This window comes from Triticum dicoccoides, chromosome 6B (genome assembly GCF_002162155.2).
Source record: "Triticum dicoccoides isolate Atlit2015 ecotype Zavitan chromosome 6B, WEW_v2.0, whole genome shotgun sequence".
Classification (NCBI taxonomy): Eukaryota; Viridiplantae; Streptophyta; class Magnoliopsida; order Poales; family Poaceae; genus Triticum; species Triticum dicoccoides.
The window spans coordinates 286,460,681-286,477,893 of NC_041391.1; the positions used below are offsets into that span (position 1 = coordinate 286,460,681).

The 17,213-nt window shown below is 42.4% G+C and overlaps 1 protein-coding gene across 3 annotated transcripts in view; it reads right to left on the reverse strand.

The window, feature by feature from the left end:
• The window catches only part of LOC119321936, a 9,309-nt gene extending 5,625 nt beyond the window's left edge, over positions 1–3,684 (reverse strand). For 2 of the 3 annotated variants that reach the window (XM_037595444.1, XM_037595442.1), the window contains exons 1-6: positions 2,599–3,684; positions 2,322–2,502; positions 1,521–1,633; positions 1,268–1,372; positions 799–868; positions 264–319 (exon numbers count right to left, since the gene is read on the reverse strand). In XM_037595444.1, coding sequence (XP_037451341.1) covers positions 264–319; positions 799–868; positions 1,268–1,372; positions 1,521–1,633; positions 2,322–2,502; positions 2,599–3,522 — 1,449 coding nt within the window. In that variant the 5' untranslated portion in view covers positions 3,523–3,684. The remainder of the gene's footprint in view (positions 1–263; positions 320–798; positions 869–1,267; positions 1,373–1,520; positions 1,634–2,321; positions 2,503–2,598) is intronic. The other variant, XM_037595443.1, reaches the window with a different exon arrangement.
• Between the last annotated feature and the right edge of the window lie 13,529 nt (positions 3,685–17,213).

Below are 17,213 nucleotides of genomic sequence, written 5' to 3' on the forward strand. Positions count from 1 at the left end.
AGCAACTAGTATAGATCAAAAACACATTCAAGAGGAAAGGAGGAAGAAGAAAGTCACTACTGTGGCAAACAAATTAAATCAAAACATGCAACATTAATATGCAATTTCAAAATAGTACTACATCTGAGTACTGCCTGACTGGCAGTTGGCCCTAAAACATGCTTTTTGAATATTTAAGAACGGTGTGGTTTAAATATTTAAGAAAAGGTCCAGGTAAGCAAAATAAATTCTCGCAGTTGACGCAAAAGAGACTGAGGGTTTACCTTCGCGCTTGCCCAAAATTGAGCAAAATCAGCTACCCGCAGATTGCGGTCATCCACTAAAAACGGTCAGGGATACCAGCAATAAACATGTCAGTTACCACAATCCAGCATCCGCCACTGGTGAAAATAAAGGCATCGCCTGGTGTACTGTATGCCGCGACGACAGCTAAAATGTTGCTTAACTGAATGTTTTGAACAATAAGGAATATAAACTTCCGAGACAAATGGGCACCCAACCACTGTCTAGGGAACCGATGTCATAATTCCCACAAACTGATCACCAAAATATTTGATAATTAATAGAAAACAAAGTTTCTATTGTGAAGAAAACCTTTTAATATTCATATTAAGATGTTGATGAATTTTGACAGGAAAAAATAGGAAGGGTACTCATTCAACACTCCATGAAATTACAAGCAAAGACATAAACAAGGCAGACTATAACATGCAAGGTAAAACAACCAATGCGGACTAAATTGTTGAGTCATGATAAAGCATGTTGCATCATTTAATAATATTTAGAGTAACTTCATACCGATCACAAATGTGAAATTCCCTTCATCAAGGGTCTTCTTAAACGCGTTTAACATGCTTGATCTGTAGGTCTGTCAAATGGAGAAGAAATTAGACTTCTTATGGTGGAGCTTTTCTTTTTAAAAGGCAACTGATAGCCGATGCTCATATCCACAATCCAGGTAATTCTTTCTATAGGGAACCTTACATTATCCTTACATTTAATGCTAGTTTCAGATACTATCTCGTTCTCTATACATGCATTGCAAACTCTTGGGAAGGTCCCCTGATATCCATATTTCAACAAATATGAAGTACATTTCTTTACATAAGGTTGCATTGCACCGATGCATTAACTAAAATATGTTTGCCTGCTTGTTAATAACAACAGGCGATGCTACGATTTAGCTATAGCAGGTTCCCAATAATTGGCAGGTGCATTCAACATGACAAAAAGAAAGTAATAGACAAGAACAAATGAGATACATCACCTCCTCCATTTCAGGCTCATAACAATATTCAATCACTTTCTTGGTCAACTGTTTCCGTCCTTTGGATGCAGTAGAAGATTTAGACCCTTCGTTGTCTTCGACCTTCTAAGAGCAATTTAGCACAATATCAGTTACAAGACAAATTATCCATAGAAATAGCAGGGCCATGATGAGCATTTCTGAAAGTCTAAGCCAAGAAATAAATGGTCGACAGTACACAATAAATTGTGTCCACTGTTCAGTTTCTACCGACCTTCTCAACCTCAATCATGAAATAGTCATCCATCGAGTGAATTCTGGGTGCACTTCCACCACTCTCAACTTCAAGATCACGCAATGCCTTCGCAAGGTAGCTCTTTCCACTACCTACAAGTTCTAACATTTGTCAGAACCGTAACAGTTGTGAAGCACTGACATGAAATGATTTGACCCTACCAGAATAATAGATAATTTTGTGCGCCAAATTAAACCATAATACTACTCCCTCCCCACCCCACACATCATTTTTGGAAAGTGATTCATGAAGACTCAACTTTATGTAGTACCTTATCACAGTATTTTCACAGGACCTTGAAGATATATCGCTATGCCACGATGGGGTACTTTGTGACAAAGCCATCTATGTTCTTTCATATAAACAGTGAAGGTACTTCTACAAGTATTGGTGGAGAAAGTTAAACAAATTTGTTTATACCTCTCTAGAAGCAACATATGTATACGAACGGAGGGAGTAGGAAGTTCATCATGCATATTGATGTTTGCTTTCGATTGAAAACGTCATCAAATAGATTACAATTTGTTCAAAAAATAATCAGGAACTGCCAAGTAATGTGCCCGGGTTTCATGTATATGTAAGAAAGACAACATGCACTCTTAAACAACAGGAACACTGAAACGATAAGGTCACTGCTTATGTAAGTATCAAAAGGTTGAAAACTTCCCACAGCATATCAGATCTAATGTCATTTTACTGGCTAGGATTGCCAACTTTGTTGCACTTAATAATTAGACTACTTAATGACTATGAAACATTAACAATGGTATATGAAACAACCTGGAAGCCCTCGCAGGATGATAACAATATGATCAGGGCGTGAAGCGCGAAGGGGCTGCTTGAACAAGTCGCATGCATTAACAATATTGACTTCCACATTGTTAAAAGAATGTTTGTCCTGTGTTGGCATTCTATCCTCCAGATGCTGCTCCGATTGTTGCCGATGTACGAAATCTACCCCCTGGAGAAACACGCACATATATAACAATTAATACTTTTGACTTCTGAGTGGCCAATGATATATTATAAGCAAAGCATCCAAGTGCATGAAGAGAACCTCATTTTTGTTGGGTCCATTGTAATAATTTGCGTTTGGCATCAGGTGGGAATGATGCAAGGTATTATCACTGGGTGGAAGTGATGTAGTAGCCGGGGAACTGGAGAGGACAGGAAACAACGACGAGTTTGCTGCCTGCAGAGGTGGCATTGCATGGTAATCTGGGGTAGAAGGCATTGGAGGATCTGGTGGTGGCGGCACAACACCCGCATGATGACGCCAATCGCGGGAATCATAATGGTTTCCTGCCTCAGCATGTTGTGGTAGTGGTGGAGCACCCGGCAATGCTTCAGGGTGAAACTGATGATGGTGATGGTGGTCGAAATACTTCTCCTGAGATCCTCCAACAGAATCTAAGGCACTGTACCTATCAAACGGCATCGGCGGAGGTGGCATCCTTCTGACGAGATCGTAATCAGTGAAATTGCCTCCCTGCGCATAGGGGTTATTATAATTTTGATGAGGAGGATAAGCCCCATCTCCTCCATGGCCGAAACCATCGGGTGGATACGGTTCGCCATGCCACTGTGCAGGCGGCAGCTGAGCGCGGCCATGGCCATGCTCCCGGATCAGCCCGAGCAGCCGCTCTCCCTCCACGGAAGCCCTGCCCAACATTGGCGGGTAGGGAGGGGGCGGGCCGGAGAACGGAGGCGCCTCCCCCACGCGCATCCTCTTGTGGGGACCTTCCGTGTCGAGGAGATCGTACGGGTGCGGCCCCGGAGGAGCCCACATCGGCGGTGGCGGCGGCGGCGGGTGGAAGGGGGCATGGTACTGGGGCGGGGGAGGAGGGGGCGGTGGGTGGAGATCGTAGGGAAAGGGGTGGGGCGGGAGAGGCGGAGGCGGGCAAAAGGGGAAGTGGGGCGCGGTGCAGACGGGGCAGAGGTCGTTGCCGGCGCCAGCTGCGAAGCGCCATGGATGATCCATGAGGAGGTGGCCGCGTGGGTTTGGGGATCTAGGGTTTCGAGGGAATAATCAAGGGGGGCTGAGGCTTGCTTCCAGAAGTTCTCTGGGGTTCTGCAGATGGCTTCGCCGGTTGGGGACGGGGCGAGGAGGCTGTGCGCGCAGCTGCTAGAAGGAAGATGAGCTGGTTCGATTCTGTGCGGAGGACCCTCGTAGAGTCGTAATTTGTATCGTTCGCGACCTCACCTGATTTAACCATAATTTTTCACCAATGAGCATATAGTCTCTTTAGGCATTCCGAACATATGGATTTTAAGCATGGTAACCCAAACATTTGGATTTTAAACATGGCGACCTGAATGTTTTTTTATGACGACTTTAATTGATATGAGGTGGCAAGTTTAGGCAATTTTGTGACAAAAAAATGAACCGGGGCAAAATTGTCATGTTTTAACAACTAAACTTGTCACCTCATGTCAATTAAAATTGTCATCAAAAAATATTCAGGGTGATATGCTTAAAATCCGAACGTTCGGAATTTATCGGTGTTTTAAGTACTCCCTTCAGATCAGAAATTTAGATTGTCGACTTAGCTAGTGAAACATGTATAATATGTCATAAAAAATACACATATATGAAAGCTTTATTCAACAATGTACGTAGTGATATACTCCCTTCGTCCCAAAATAAGTGACTCAACTTTGTACTAACTTTATATTAAAGATAATAGAAAGTTGAGTCACTTATTCTAGGATGGAGGGAGTAATTTTTATGGCATACAACACATGTTTCGGTAATCGGTAGTCAAATCTAAGACTAAAAAATGCATGCTCAACTTGTATTGTCGTCCGAAAGAGGTATGTGTTTGTAAAGCATATATTCTGAATTTCAACCTTACTATCAAGTTAATATCTAAAACAATAATATAAAATGATAATTTGTTCATCTGAGCTTCTTTTTCATATAAATAAGGGTGCACCCAGTGCTAAATATAAAGTAATATGATAATCTAAATATTGCTCTAGCTTTTCTTATTTTTTGGTTGATATGGTTCAGGGGTATCACAAAAAAAATTGTGAACAATAACCTCATTGCAAAAAAAAACTTATTTCAAAATAAACATAGAAGGAACATTATATATTGATTTAAAGTATGTTTTTTTATATGTTAATTTCTATCTAGGCACACCCGAATTATATGTGTGCATTTGCCGCCTTCCATGGCCACCATCGCTCATTGGTATGGAAAGCTCCCATGATCCAACAACTGCCAAACATTTTTTGCACCTCTCTGTTTGGCTTGAAACAACCACTAATCGTCTTTCTTCGGGTATATGTTGAAATAAATCAAGGAACTCCATCCAGACCTCGACGACGTAGGTGATAGGTGCAGGAACAAAAGTAAAATGGTTGTCAAGTGGTGTTCCCCTAACCTCTTGGGGGGTGGAGTAGATGTATGGCCTCCACCAAATTATTATAGGGAGAGAGAAGAGAGGAGGGAGGGAGAAGAAAGGTGGAGGAGGAGGACCCGACAACTGGGACCAATATGTTGTATGTGTGGCTGGCATCTCCTCGGCACATTAGATCTGGCATCTCGAGCCCGCCAATTAACTATGCTAACTGGAGCTTTCATCTTATTAAAGACTCTTACCATGTAAAACCACACAAGTAATTAACTCCCTCACGTCGGCTCTCATCGTTGAGGCTTCCCTGAAAGCCCTGCCCAATTGAGAAATAGATAGACAAATAGATGACGAGGAAGAGTGCAAAGAAACATGTGTCAAGAGATATGGCGTTTTTCTAATGCTTGTAGTCGACATAGAGTACCAAGGATGATAAAGAAAAATACTTGTATCGAGAGCAACCTAATAGCAAGTCCAACCAGTTTAAAGCATCTCCAACAGGTGACGTAGAAGTTGGTGCCAAAAATGATTTTGGAGAGGGGAGAGAAATTTTTTGGGCACCTGAACTTTTTCCGTCGTAGCAGATGTGCTATAATTGCATTGATTTTTGAATATGATAATCAGAGCAAAATTCAAGCATGTGTGAAAACATAAACACCAAAATGATCCATAGTCATGCCTCTAAGGCTAGCTCATGTATTGATTTGATCTTGTTTTTCTAATCATGAACATTGCTATCGTAAAAGGATGCTATCAATAATGAGAACACACTGATACTGGAACAATAGTGTTGGATAGATCCAACTTATGAATTACTAAGAGATCATGTCATTATTATGAACCCATGTGATTAAGATCACAGGATACTAGAATACGTATATGTGTAACAAGAACAAAATTGGTAACGAGGATGTCCAGTATAGCGATCAAAGTATTGATCACGGGGATACCAATAATATCTTACCTCGTGTTTAGTACTGTACCGCAAAGCAAAAGGAACGGTATTCGTAAACAAAAGGTTAGCTCAAGAACTGCCTGAATATGCGTGAGTTGTCAAGGGTGTCATATCCTGCCATTAACTAAAAGTGTTCCGCCCTTCTGGGTCATGTTCGCTTATTACCGAACATGTAGGTTCACACGCTTAACGAGTACTAACTCCATATGGGTTTATTAGTCCCTCTTGTATTTTGGGGCAAACTTTGACCTTTTATTTAACTACCAAAAAATAAGATATATACCACAAAAAATAGTATCATTGGAAACCTCTTTCAAGTATGAATCCAACAATATAAGTTTGTGATGTGCAAATTACATTTTGTTAGTCAAATCTATAGTCAAAATTTGGTATAAAATACGAAGGGGGCTAATAAACCAGGATGGATGTAGTAGTAATTAAGATGAGACCAAAAGTTTGAGAGAATGAGCATCGAAAGAGTTTCCGATGGAGTCAGAAGTGTTCGATATGGTCTCAAATGTGTTTCGGGAATTCTGAAAAGGAAAACACTTTAATTCTACCGACTAATTACAACCCATCATCATCATCCTCACTCGCGCGACATGTGCCCAATAGGCCCCACCTACCGCTCTCCATCCCTCGTCGTACTCTTATATCTTTTCTAACTTTCCCTTTTGCCCATTTTCTCCAAATCCCCTCCCCATCCGACTACTCTCTCTCTCTCTCTCTCTCTCTCTCTCTCTCTCTCTCTCTCTCACACACACACACACACACACACACACACACACACAACAAGGCTCCTTCACCCCAATCTCTTCTTCGCATCACCACCTCACCCGATTGCTTGTATCCATGTCGGAGCTCGCTCATCCTCCGCACCACAAAAGTTGGCGATCTCTTCTCCACATCACCACTTCGCCCGAACCCTTTGTATTCATCATTTTGTCTACAAAAAATCGCTCGGGTAATTTGTCAAACAAATAGAAGGCAAGGTCAAGTCCGAGAATAGCCGAAAGTATCGCGGCGACGATACTGGCAGGAAGGACTTTTGTGGTGGCGATGGCGGTAGAGTTAGGAGAGGGCCGACGTGGATGAGTGAGAAGAGAGGAGAGGAAAAGGTTTGGTCTGATAAGGTTGGGGGATTTGCTGAAATTTGTGGTAGGTCCTGTATGTCGGAGCTGACGTGACGTCCGGGCACGTCCAGGCCTCATCATATTCGCCCCAGATATAGATTGGATATGGGGGTGCTGATCAGCCTAAACGTATAAGGCCGGTTTAAAGAGCCCCGGCTAGGCCACAATTTAAATACATTAAAACTAAGCACTAATCCAGCCATCTCAAGGCATTAGCGTCTACAACCGTCGGATCTATAGTTTCCAGTGTTTTCGGCCGTCCAACAAAACTCTACCGCAGTACTTCTTGCGACTGGGAGTGGGCAGCTGCTCCCGCGACAAAATTGGGGGGTCGTGGTTAATTGGGCCATCTCGCACAAAGCCCTTATAAACATCACGAGGAAAAAAACACATCAAACGCCACCCCTCTTCCTTCGCCCGACGCCCTCTCCGTGCCGCCTCACTTTCTTTGAGACCTGGAGATGTCTGTGGCGGCCAAGATCCCTCCCAGCCCTCTTACGCTACCACTCCATCCGGCGAAAAAGGAGGAATGCCTGGCGAACATGAAGATCCTTCACTGGTACACATCCGTTCCTGTCCCAGTTTCCCATCAATTTGGAAGCGACGAGGCGGCTGTAGCACCAGGAAGCGTCGCCATCGTCCGACCTCAACGCGCCACCTGCAAGGTCTCCCTCCCGCCCACCTCTTCCTGACCCAGCCCGTCGTCTCGTTCGTCCGCCCGCCCCTGAGCCCTGACCCGATTGTTGCCAATCTGATTAGTGATGTGTCGATGCCCCGTGTTCCCGTCGCTACCCAAAAGTATTCCACTACAGCTTCCCCATGCCTCCTTCCCCTCGTGCTCTCATTTGATGATTTGAAATTGGGATCTAGTTAATCTACAAGTATTGTTTTTGCAGGGGAATCTGTGAGTAGTTGATTTGATGGTCTGGTAACGCAGTAGCCCAATCAGATTACAACGACGGGGGTGGCGCATGCTCTCTGTATCTCCATTGTGTCTGTTCTTATTGCTGATTCAACACAGGATGGTTGCAGAAAAGCACTCCAGAAACCACCCGATTGTGATGGGACCTCTTATTTGCCATCTCTAATCACGTTGCCTGCCATGATGTGGACATGTAACTTATTTTATACACGATTACACATGAATTTAGGAATGTCCTTGATATGCAGCAATCAGTTATTTGTTGGTAGACTGAGAAAAACATGTGTCAATTGATACGTCTTCAACGTATCTATAATTTTTGATTGTTCCATGCTATTATATTACCCCTTTTGGATGTTTATGTTCTTTATTTTACACATTTATATCATTTTTGGGACTAACCTACTAACCGGAGGCCCAGCCCGTATTGCTGTTTTTTTGCCTATTTCAGTATTTCGAAGAAAAGGAATATCAAACGGAGTCCAAACGAAATGAAATCTTCAGGAGCATGATTTTTGGAACGAACGTGATCTAGAGGTCTTGGAGTGCAAGTCAAGAAGCGGCCGAGGCGGCCACGAGAGGGTAGCCCCCCCTAAGGGCGCGCCCCCCTGTCTCGTGGGCCCCTCGGGCGGCCACCGACGTACTTCTTCCTCCTATATAAGCCTATGTACCCCGAAAACATCCAGGGATCCACCGAAACACAATTTTCACCGCCTTAACCTTCTGTATCCGCGAGATCCCATCTTGGAGCCTTCGTCGGCGCTCTGCCGGAGGGGGAATCAACCACGGAGGGCTTCTACATCAACACCATAGCCCCTCCGATGAGTTGTGAGTAGTTTACCACAGACCTTCGGGTCCATAGTTATTAGCTAGATAGCTTCTTCTCTCTTTTTGGATCTCAATACAATGTTCCCCCCCTCTCTTGTGGAGATCTATTCGATATAAATTCTTTTTCTAGTGTGTTTGTCGAGATCCAGTGAATTGTGGGTTTATGATCAAGTTTATCTATGAATAATATTTGAATCTTCTCTGAATTCTTTTATGTATGATTGAGTTATCTTCGCAAGTCTCTTCGAATTATCAGTTTGGTTTGGCCTACTAGATTGATCTTTCTTGCCATGGGAGAAGTGCTTAGCTTTGGGTTCAATCTTGCGGTGTCCTTACCCAGTGACAACAGGGTTTGCAAGGCACGTATTGTATTGTTGACATCGAGGATAAAAAGATGGGGTTTATATCATATTGCATGAGTTTATCCCTCTACATCATGTCATCTTGCTTAAGGTGTTACTCTGTTCTTATGAACTTAATACTCTAGATGCAGGCAGGAGTCGGTCGATGTGTGGAGTAATAGTAGTAGATGCAGGCAGGAGTCCGTCTACTTGTCACGGACGTGATGCCTATATACATGATCATGCCTAGATAATCTCATAATTATTCGCTTTTCTATCAATTGCTCGACAGTAATTTGTTCACCCACCGTAATACTTATGCTATCTTGAGAGAAGCCACTAGTGAAACCTATGGCCCCCGGGTCTATCTCTTATCATATTTGCTTCCAATCTACTTTTATTTGCATCTTTACTTTTTGCATCTATATTATAAAATACCAAAAATATATTTATCTTATCATACTATCTCTATTAGATCTCACTTTCGCAAGTGGCCGTGAAGGGATTGACAACCCCTTTATTGCGTTGGTTGCGAGTTCTTTGTTTGTTTGTGTAGGTGCGTGGGACTTTTGAGGAGCCTCCTACTGGATTGATACCTTGGTTCTTAAAAACTGAGGGAAATACTTATGCTACTATTGCTGCATCACCCTTTCCTCTTCAAGGAAAACCAACGCAAGCTCAAGACGTAGCAAGAAGGATTTCTGGCGCCGTTGCTGGGGAGGTCTTTGCTCAAGTCAAGACATACCAAGTACCCATCACAAACCCATCTCCCTCGCATTTACATTATTTACCATTTGCCTCTCGTTTTCCTCTCCCCGCTTCACCCTTGCCGTTTTATTCGCCCTCTCTTTCCCATTCTCCTCTCTCTTTCGCTTGCCTTTTTCCGTGTGCTCGTGTGTTAGATCGTTTACCTTGTCGTTATGGCTAGTCCTCCTATCCTTGTTATCACTCCCGAACATGAAATTCTTAATTTTAAGCAACGGGAGGGAGAAAATTTAAAAGATGCTTGACATAGAATTTGCAATGCTCAAAATAGATCTACTGGGAAGCTTTCCACTTCCGTTCTTCTCCGCAATTTTTATGTAGGCATCACTCCTTGGAATAGATGTGTTCTTGATACTGTTGCCGGAGGTGATTTCTTGAGTAGCCATACGTTTGATGTTTATAATGCTATGTTAGATTTGTTTGGCCCACCACCTCTTTTGGTTAATGGAACTGTTTTAACTTTAGAACACGTGATGCAATGGCTTGATATTATTGAAAATAAAATGGCTACTGTTGAGTTGATTGAAAATTTGGATGAAAAGATCCATAATAACATTACCCAATATGGATCTAGGGTTGGAGTTACCTTGAAAAATCTTAAAGAAAAAGAACCTATAGTTAATGAAAAAATAGATCTAGATTCTGAAAGAATTGGTAAACTTGAGGATATCATTACCAACATAGGTTCCACATTTTCCTCCATGAAAAACACTCCAAAACCCCCTACCAAAACTACCAAGTTTATTTATGTTCCTAAAAATAAGGGGGAATCTTCTAGTAAAGGAGATGCGGATCTCAAATCCATAAGTGTTCACCCCAATTGTCTCTCTATCGTTAAGGAACCTTTTGCTACGAATGAATTTCTTGAATTTTTGCCTAAACGTTTAGTCATTGCTAAAAAGGGAGAAACCCCTAAAGATTATAAGTGCTCTATTGAGGACCTGAGTGCCAAAGATGACACTACTTAGATCTATCTTCGCTTTTATGCCTAGCTAGGGGCGTCAAAACGATAGCGCTAGTTGGGAGGCAACCCAATTTTCTTTGTGTTTTTTTTGTTTTTGTTCATGTTTAGTAATAAATCTTGCATCTACCTTCTATTTAGATGTGTTTTTATCTTTTAATTAGTGTTTGTGCCAAGTAGAACCTATAGGATAACCTATGATGATAGTTGAGTTGATTCTGCTGAAAAACAGAAACTTTGCAGGCACGAATTTAGTTTTGTTAAATCACAGAAACGTGATTTTGCGTTGATTATTTTTGCTACTTATCAATAGACAAATTTTCCAGGACTTCCTATTTTAGTAGGATTTTTGGAGTTCCAGAAGTTTGTGTTAGTTACAGATTGCTACAGACTGTTCTGTTTTTGACAGATTCTGTTTTTCTTGTGGTGTTTGCTTATTTCGATGCATCTATGGCTAGTAAAATAGTTTATAAACCATAGGGAAGTTGGAATACAGTAGGTTTAACACCAGAATAAATAAAGAATGAGTTCATTACAGTACCTTATGTGGTGGTTTTGTTTTCTTTCACTAACGGAGCTTATAAGATTTCCTGTTGAGTTTTGTGTTGTGAAGTTTTCAAGTTTTAGGTAAAGCTTTTATGGACTATGGAATAAGGAGTGACAAGAGCCTAAGATTGGGGATGCCCATGGCACCCCAAGATATTCAAGGATAGCCAAAAGCCTAAGCTTGGGATGCCCCGGGAAGGCATCCCCTCTTTCGTCTTCGTTCATTGGTAACTTTACTTGGAGCTATATTTTTATTCGCCACATGATATGTGTTTTGCTTGGAGCGTCGTGTATTATATTAGTCTTTGCTTTTTAGTTTACCACAATCATCCTTGCTGTACACACCTTTTGGGAGAAGCCTACTTGATTAGAATTTGCTAGGATACTCTATGTGCTTCACTTATATCTTTTGAGCTTGATAGTTTTTGCCTAGTGCTTCACTTATATTTTTTAGAGCACGGTGGTGACTTAATTTTGAAGAAATTGCTAGTCTCTCATGATTCACTTATATCTTTTTGAGAGTCTTTTAGAACAGCATGGTATTTGCTATGGTTACAAAGTTGGTCCTAGAATGATGAGCATCCAAGTTGGGTATAATAAAAACTATCACAGAAAAGAATTGGATGCTATGATCAATATAATGCTTGATAATTGTTTTGAGATATGGTGGTAGTGATATTAAAGTCATGCTAGTTGAGGTGATTATGAAAAATACTTGTGTTAAGGGTTGTGATTCCCGTAGCATGCACGTATGGTGAACCGCTTTGTGATGAAGTTGGAGCATAATTTTATTTATTGATTGTCTTCCTTATGAGTGGCGGTCGGGGACGAGCGATGGTCTTTTCCTACCAATCTATCCCCCTAGGAGCATGCGCGTAGTGCTTTTGTTTTTTGATGACTTCTAGATTTTTGCAACAAGTACATGAGTTCTTTTGACTAATGTTGAGTCCATGGATTATACACACCCTTTCACCTTTCCACCATTGCTAGCCTCTCTTGTATCGTGCAAATTTCTCTAGTGCCACACACCCACCATTTACCTTCCTCAAAACAGCCACCACACCTACCTATTATGGCATTTTCATAGCCATTCCGAGATATATTGCCATGCAACTTTCCACCGTTCCGTTCATATGACATGCATTACTTTTGTCATATTGCTTTTTGCATGATCATGTAGTTGACATCGTATTTGTGGCAAGGCCACCTTCATAATTTTCATACATGTCGCTCTTGATTCATTGCATATCTCGGTACGCCGCCGGAGGCATTCATATAGAGTCATATCTTGTTCTAGTTTTGAGTTGTAATTCTTAGTTGTAAATCAATAAAAGTGTGATGATCTTCATTATTAGAGCATTGTCCTAGTGAGGAAAGGATGATGAAGACTATGATTCCCCCACAAGTCGGGATGAGACTTCAGACTTTAAAAAGAAAAAAAGAAGAAGAAAAAAAAAGGCCACAAAGAAAAAAAAGAAAGGGCAAAGAAAAAGAAAAAAAGGAAGAAAAAAGAAAAAAAATAAAATAAAATGAGAGAAAAGGAGAGAAGGGACAATGCTACTATCTCTTTCTCCACACTTGTGCTTCAAAGTAGCACCATGATCTTCATGATAGAGAGTCTCCTATGTTGTCACTTTTATATACTAGTGGGAATTTTTCATTATAGAACTTGGCTTGTATGTTCCAATGATGGGCTTCCTCAAAATGCCCTGGGTCTTTGTGAGCAAGCGAGTTGGATGCACACCCACTTAGTTCCTTTTGTTGAGCTTTCATATATTTATAGCTCTAGTGCATCCGTTGCATGGCAATCCCTACTCACTCACATTGATATCTATTAATGGGCATCTCCATAGCCCGTTGATATGCCTAGTTGATGTGAGACTATCTTCTCCTTTTTGTCTTCTCCACAACCACCATCCTATTCCACATATAGTGCTATGTCCATTGCTCACACTCATGTATTGCGTGAAAGTTGAAAGAGTTTGAGATTATGAAAGTATGAAACAATTGCTTGGCTTGTCATTGGGGTTGTGCATGATTAAATACTTTGTGTGATGAAGATAGAGCAACAGTCAGACTATATGATTTTGTAGGGATAACTTTCTTTGACCATGTTATTTTGAGAAGAAATGATTACTTTGATTAGTATGCTTGAAGTATCACCATTTTCATGTTAATATGAACTTTTATTTTGTATCATTTGGATCTGAACATTCATGCCACAATAAAGAAAAATTACATTGAGAATTATGCTAGGTAGCATTCCACATCAAAAATTTTGTTTTTATCATTTACCTACTCGAGGAGGAGCAAGAATTAAGCTTGGGGATGCTTGATACGTCTTCAACGTATCTATAATTTTTGATTGTTCCATGCTATTATATTACCCCTTTTGGATGTTTATGTGCTTTATTTTACACATTTATATCATTTTTGGGACTAACCTACTAACCGGAGGCCCAGCCCGTATTGTTGTTTTTTTTTGCCTATTTCAGTATTTCGAAGAAAAGGAATATCAAACGGAGTCCAAACGGAATGAAACCTTCGAGAGCGTGATTTTTGGAACGAACGTGATCCAGAGGACTTGGAGTGCAAGTCAAGAAGCAGCCGAGGCGGACACGAGAGGGTAGGCCCCCCTATAGGGCGCGCCCCCTGTCTCGTGGGCCCCTCGGGCGGCCACCGACGTACTTCTTCCTCCTATATAAGCCTACGTACCTCGAAAACATCCAGGGAGCCATCAAAACACAATTTCCACCGCCGTAACCTTATGTATCCGCGAGATCCCATCTTGGAGCCTTCGCCGGCGCTCTGCCGGAGGGGTAATCGACCACGGAGGGCTTCTACATCAACACCACAGCCCCTCCGATGAGTTGTGAGTAGTTTACCACAGACCTTCGGGTCCATAGTTATTAGCTAGATGGCTTCTTCTCTCTTTTTGGATCTCAATACAGTGTTCTCCCCCTCTCTTGTGGAGATCTATTTGATGTAAACTCTTTTTGCGGTGTGTTTGTTGAGATTCGATGAATTGTGGGTTTATGATCAAGTTTGTCTATGAATAATATTTGAATCTTCTCTGAATTCTTTTATGTATGATTGAGTTATCTTCGCAAGTCTCTTCGAATTATCAGTTTGGTTTGGCCTACTAGATTGATCTTTCTTGCCATGGGAGAAGTGCTTAGCTTTGGGTTCAATCTTGTGGTGTCCTTACCCAGTGACAATAGGGGTTGCAAGGCACGTATTGTATTGTTGCCATCGAGGATAAAAAGATGGGGTTTATATCATACTGCATGAGTTTATCCCTCTACATCATGTCATCTTGCTTAAGGCGTTACTCTGTTCTTATGAACTTAATACTCTAGATGCAGGCAGGAGTCGGTCAATGTGTGGAGTAATAGTAGTAGATGCAGGCAGGAGTCGATCTACTTGTCACGGACGTGATGCCTATATACATGATCATGCCTAGATAATCTCATAATTATTCTCTTTTCTATCAATTGCTCGACAGTAATTTGTTCACCCACCGTAATACTTATGCTATCTTGAGAGAAGCCACTACTGAAACCTATGGCCCCCGGGTCTATCTCTTATCATATTTGCTTCCAATCTACTTTTATTTGCATCTTTACTTTTTGCATCTATATTATAAAATACCAAAAATATATTTATCTTATCATACTATCTCTATTAGATCTCACTTTTGCAAGTGGTCATGAAGGGATTGACAACCCCTTTATTGTGTTGGTTGCGAGTTCTTTGTTTGTTTATGTAGGTGCGTGGGACTTTTGAGGAGCCTCATACTGGATTGATACCTTGGTTCTCAAAAACTGAGGGAAAATACTTACGCTACTATTGCTGCATCACCCTTTCCTCTTCAAGGAAAACCAAGGCAAGCTCAAGACGTAGCATCAATCTTTTTGTCTGTGAAGAATTGAGATAATTTTCTCTATCTTTTTGCAAAAAGTCTATGTAGTTTGAAATGTCTTTTTTCAAACGCATTGACCAACAGAAGGAGTCTTCAGTCTAGTACTTGGCTAATCTGATTTGTTGTGACGCCCCCGATTCAATCGTACACTAATCATGCACGCAAACATGTACGATCAAGATCAGGGACTCACGGGAAGATATCACAACACAACTCTAAAAGTAAAGTAAGTCATACAAGCATCATATTACAAGCCGGGGGACTCGAGGGCTTGAATACAAGTGCTCAAACATAAACAAGTCAGCGGAAGCAACAATATCTGAGTATAGACATAAGTTAAACAAGTTGCCATAGATGGCTAGCACAAACTGGGATACAGATCGAAAGAGGCGCAGGCCTCCTGCCTGGGATCCTCCTAACTACTCCTGGTCGTCATCAGCGGCCTGCACGTAGTAGTAGGCACCTCCACTGTAGTAGGAAACGTTGTTGACGGTGGCGTCTGGCTCCTAGGCTCCAACATCTGGTTGCGACGTCCAAGAAAAAGAAGGAAAAGGGGGAAAAGGGGCAGCAAAGCAACCGTGAGTACTCATCCAAAGTACTCGCAAGCAAGGATCTACACTACATATGCATGAGCATATGTGTAAAGAGGCAATATCGGTGGACTGAACTGCAGAATGCCAGAATAAGAGGGGGATAGCTAGTCCTATCGAAGACTACGCTTCTGGCAGCCTCCGTCTTGCAGCATGTAGAAGAGAGTAGATTGAAGTCCTCCAAGTAGCATCACATAGCATAAACCTACCCGGCGACCCTCCCCCGTCGCCCTGTGGGAAAGTGATCACTGGGTTGTCTCTGGAACTTGTCTTGATGTGTTTTATTAAGTATCCAGTTCTAGTTGTCATAAGGTCAAGGTACAACTCTGGGTCGTCCTTTTACCGAGGGACATGGCTATTCGAATAGATAAACTTCCCTGCAGGGGTGCACCACATAAACCAACACGCTCGATCCCCTTTGGTCGGACACACTTTCCTGGGTCATGCCCGGCCTCGGAAGATCAACACGTCGTAGCCCCACCTAGGCACAACAGAGAGGTCAGCACGCCGGTCGAAATCCTATGCGCGCAGGGGTTTGGGCCCATCGCCCATTGCACACCTGCATGTTGCGTGGGCGGCCGGACGCAGACCTAGCCCCCTTAATACAAGAGCAGGCTTACGGTCCAATCCGGCGCGCGCCGCTCAGTCGCTGACGTCACGAAGGCTTCGGCTGATACCACGATGCCGAGTGCCCATAAGTGTTCCCGCGTAGTTGGTTAGTGCGTATAGGCCAGTGACTAGACTCAGATCAAATACCAAGATCTTGTTAAGCGTGTTATTATGAAGTAACCGCGAACGCTGACCAAGGCCAGGCCCACCTCTCGCCTAGGTGGTCTCAACCTACCCTGTCGCTCCGCCACAAAGTTCCACACAAAGGGCCGTCGGGAAAAATGTCCTTTCAGCCCCCAATCCGTGAATCACTCGCGGGTACTCAACGAGCCGACCCGACTTTAGTCACCATCTGTATAGTTTGTATATATGTATAGTATATACCCGTGATCACCTCCCGAGTGATCACGGCCCGATAGGATAGCAAGGCAGACTAACAAGAATGTAGGGCCACTGATGATAAACTAGCATCCTATACTAAGCATTTAGGATTGCGGGTAAGGTATCAACACTGTAGCAACAATGACAAGCTATGCAACAGAATAGGAGTAACCGAACAGTAACATGCTACACTACTCTAATGCAAGCAGTAAAGGGTAGAATAGGCGATATCTGGTGATCAAGGGGGGGGGGGGGGGCTTGCCTGGTTGCTCTGGCAAGAAGGAGGGGTCATCAACTCCGTAGTCGAACTGGGCAGCAACAGTGTCGGTCTCCTAGTCTACCGGAGAGAAGAGGGGGAAG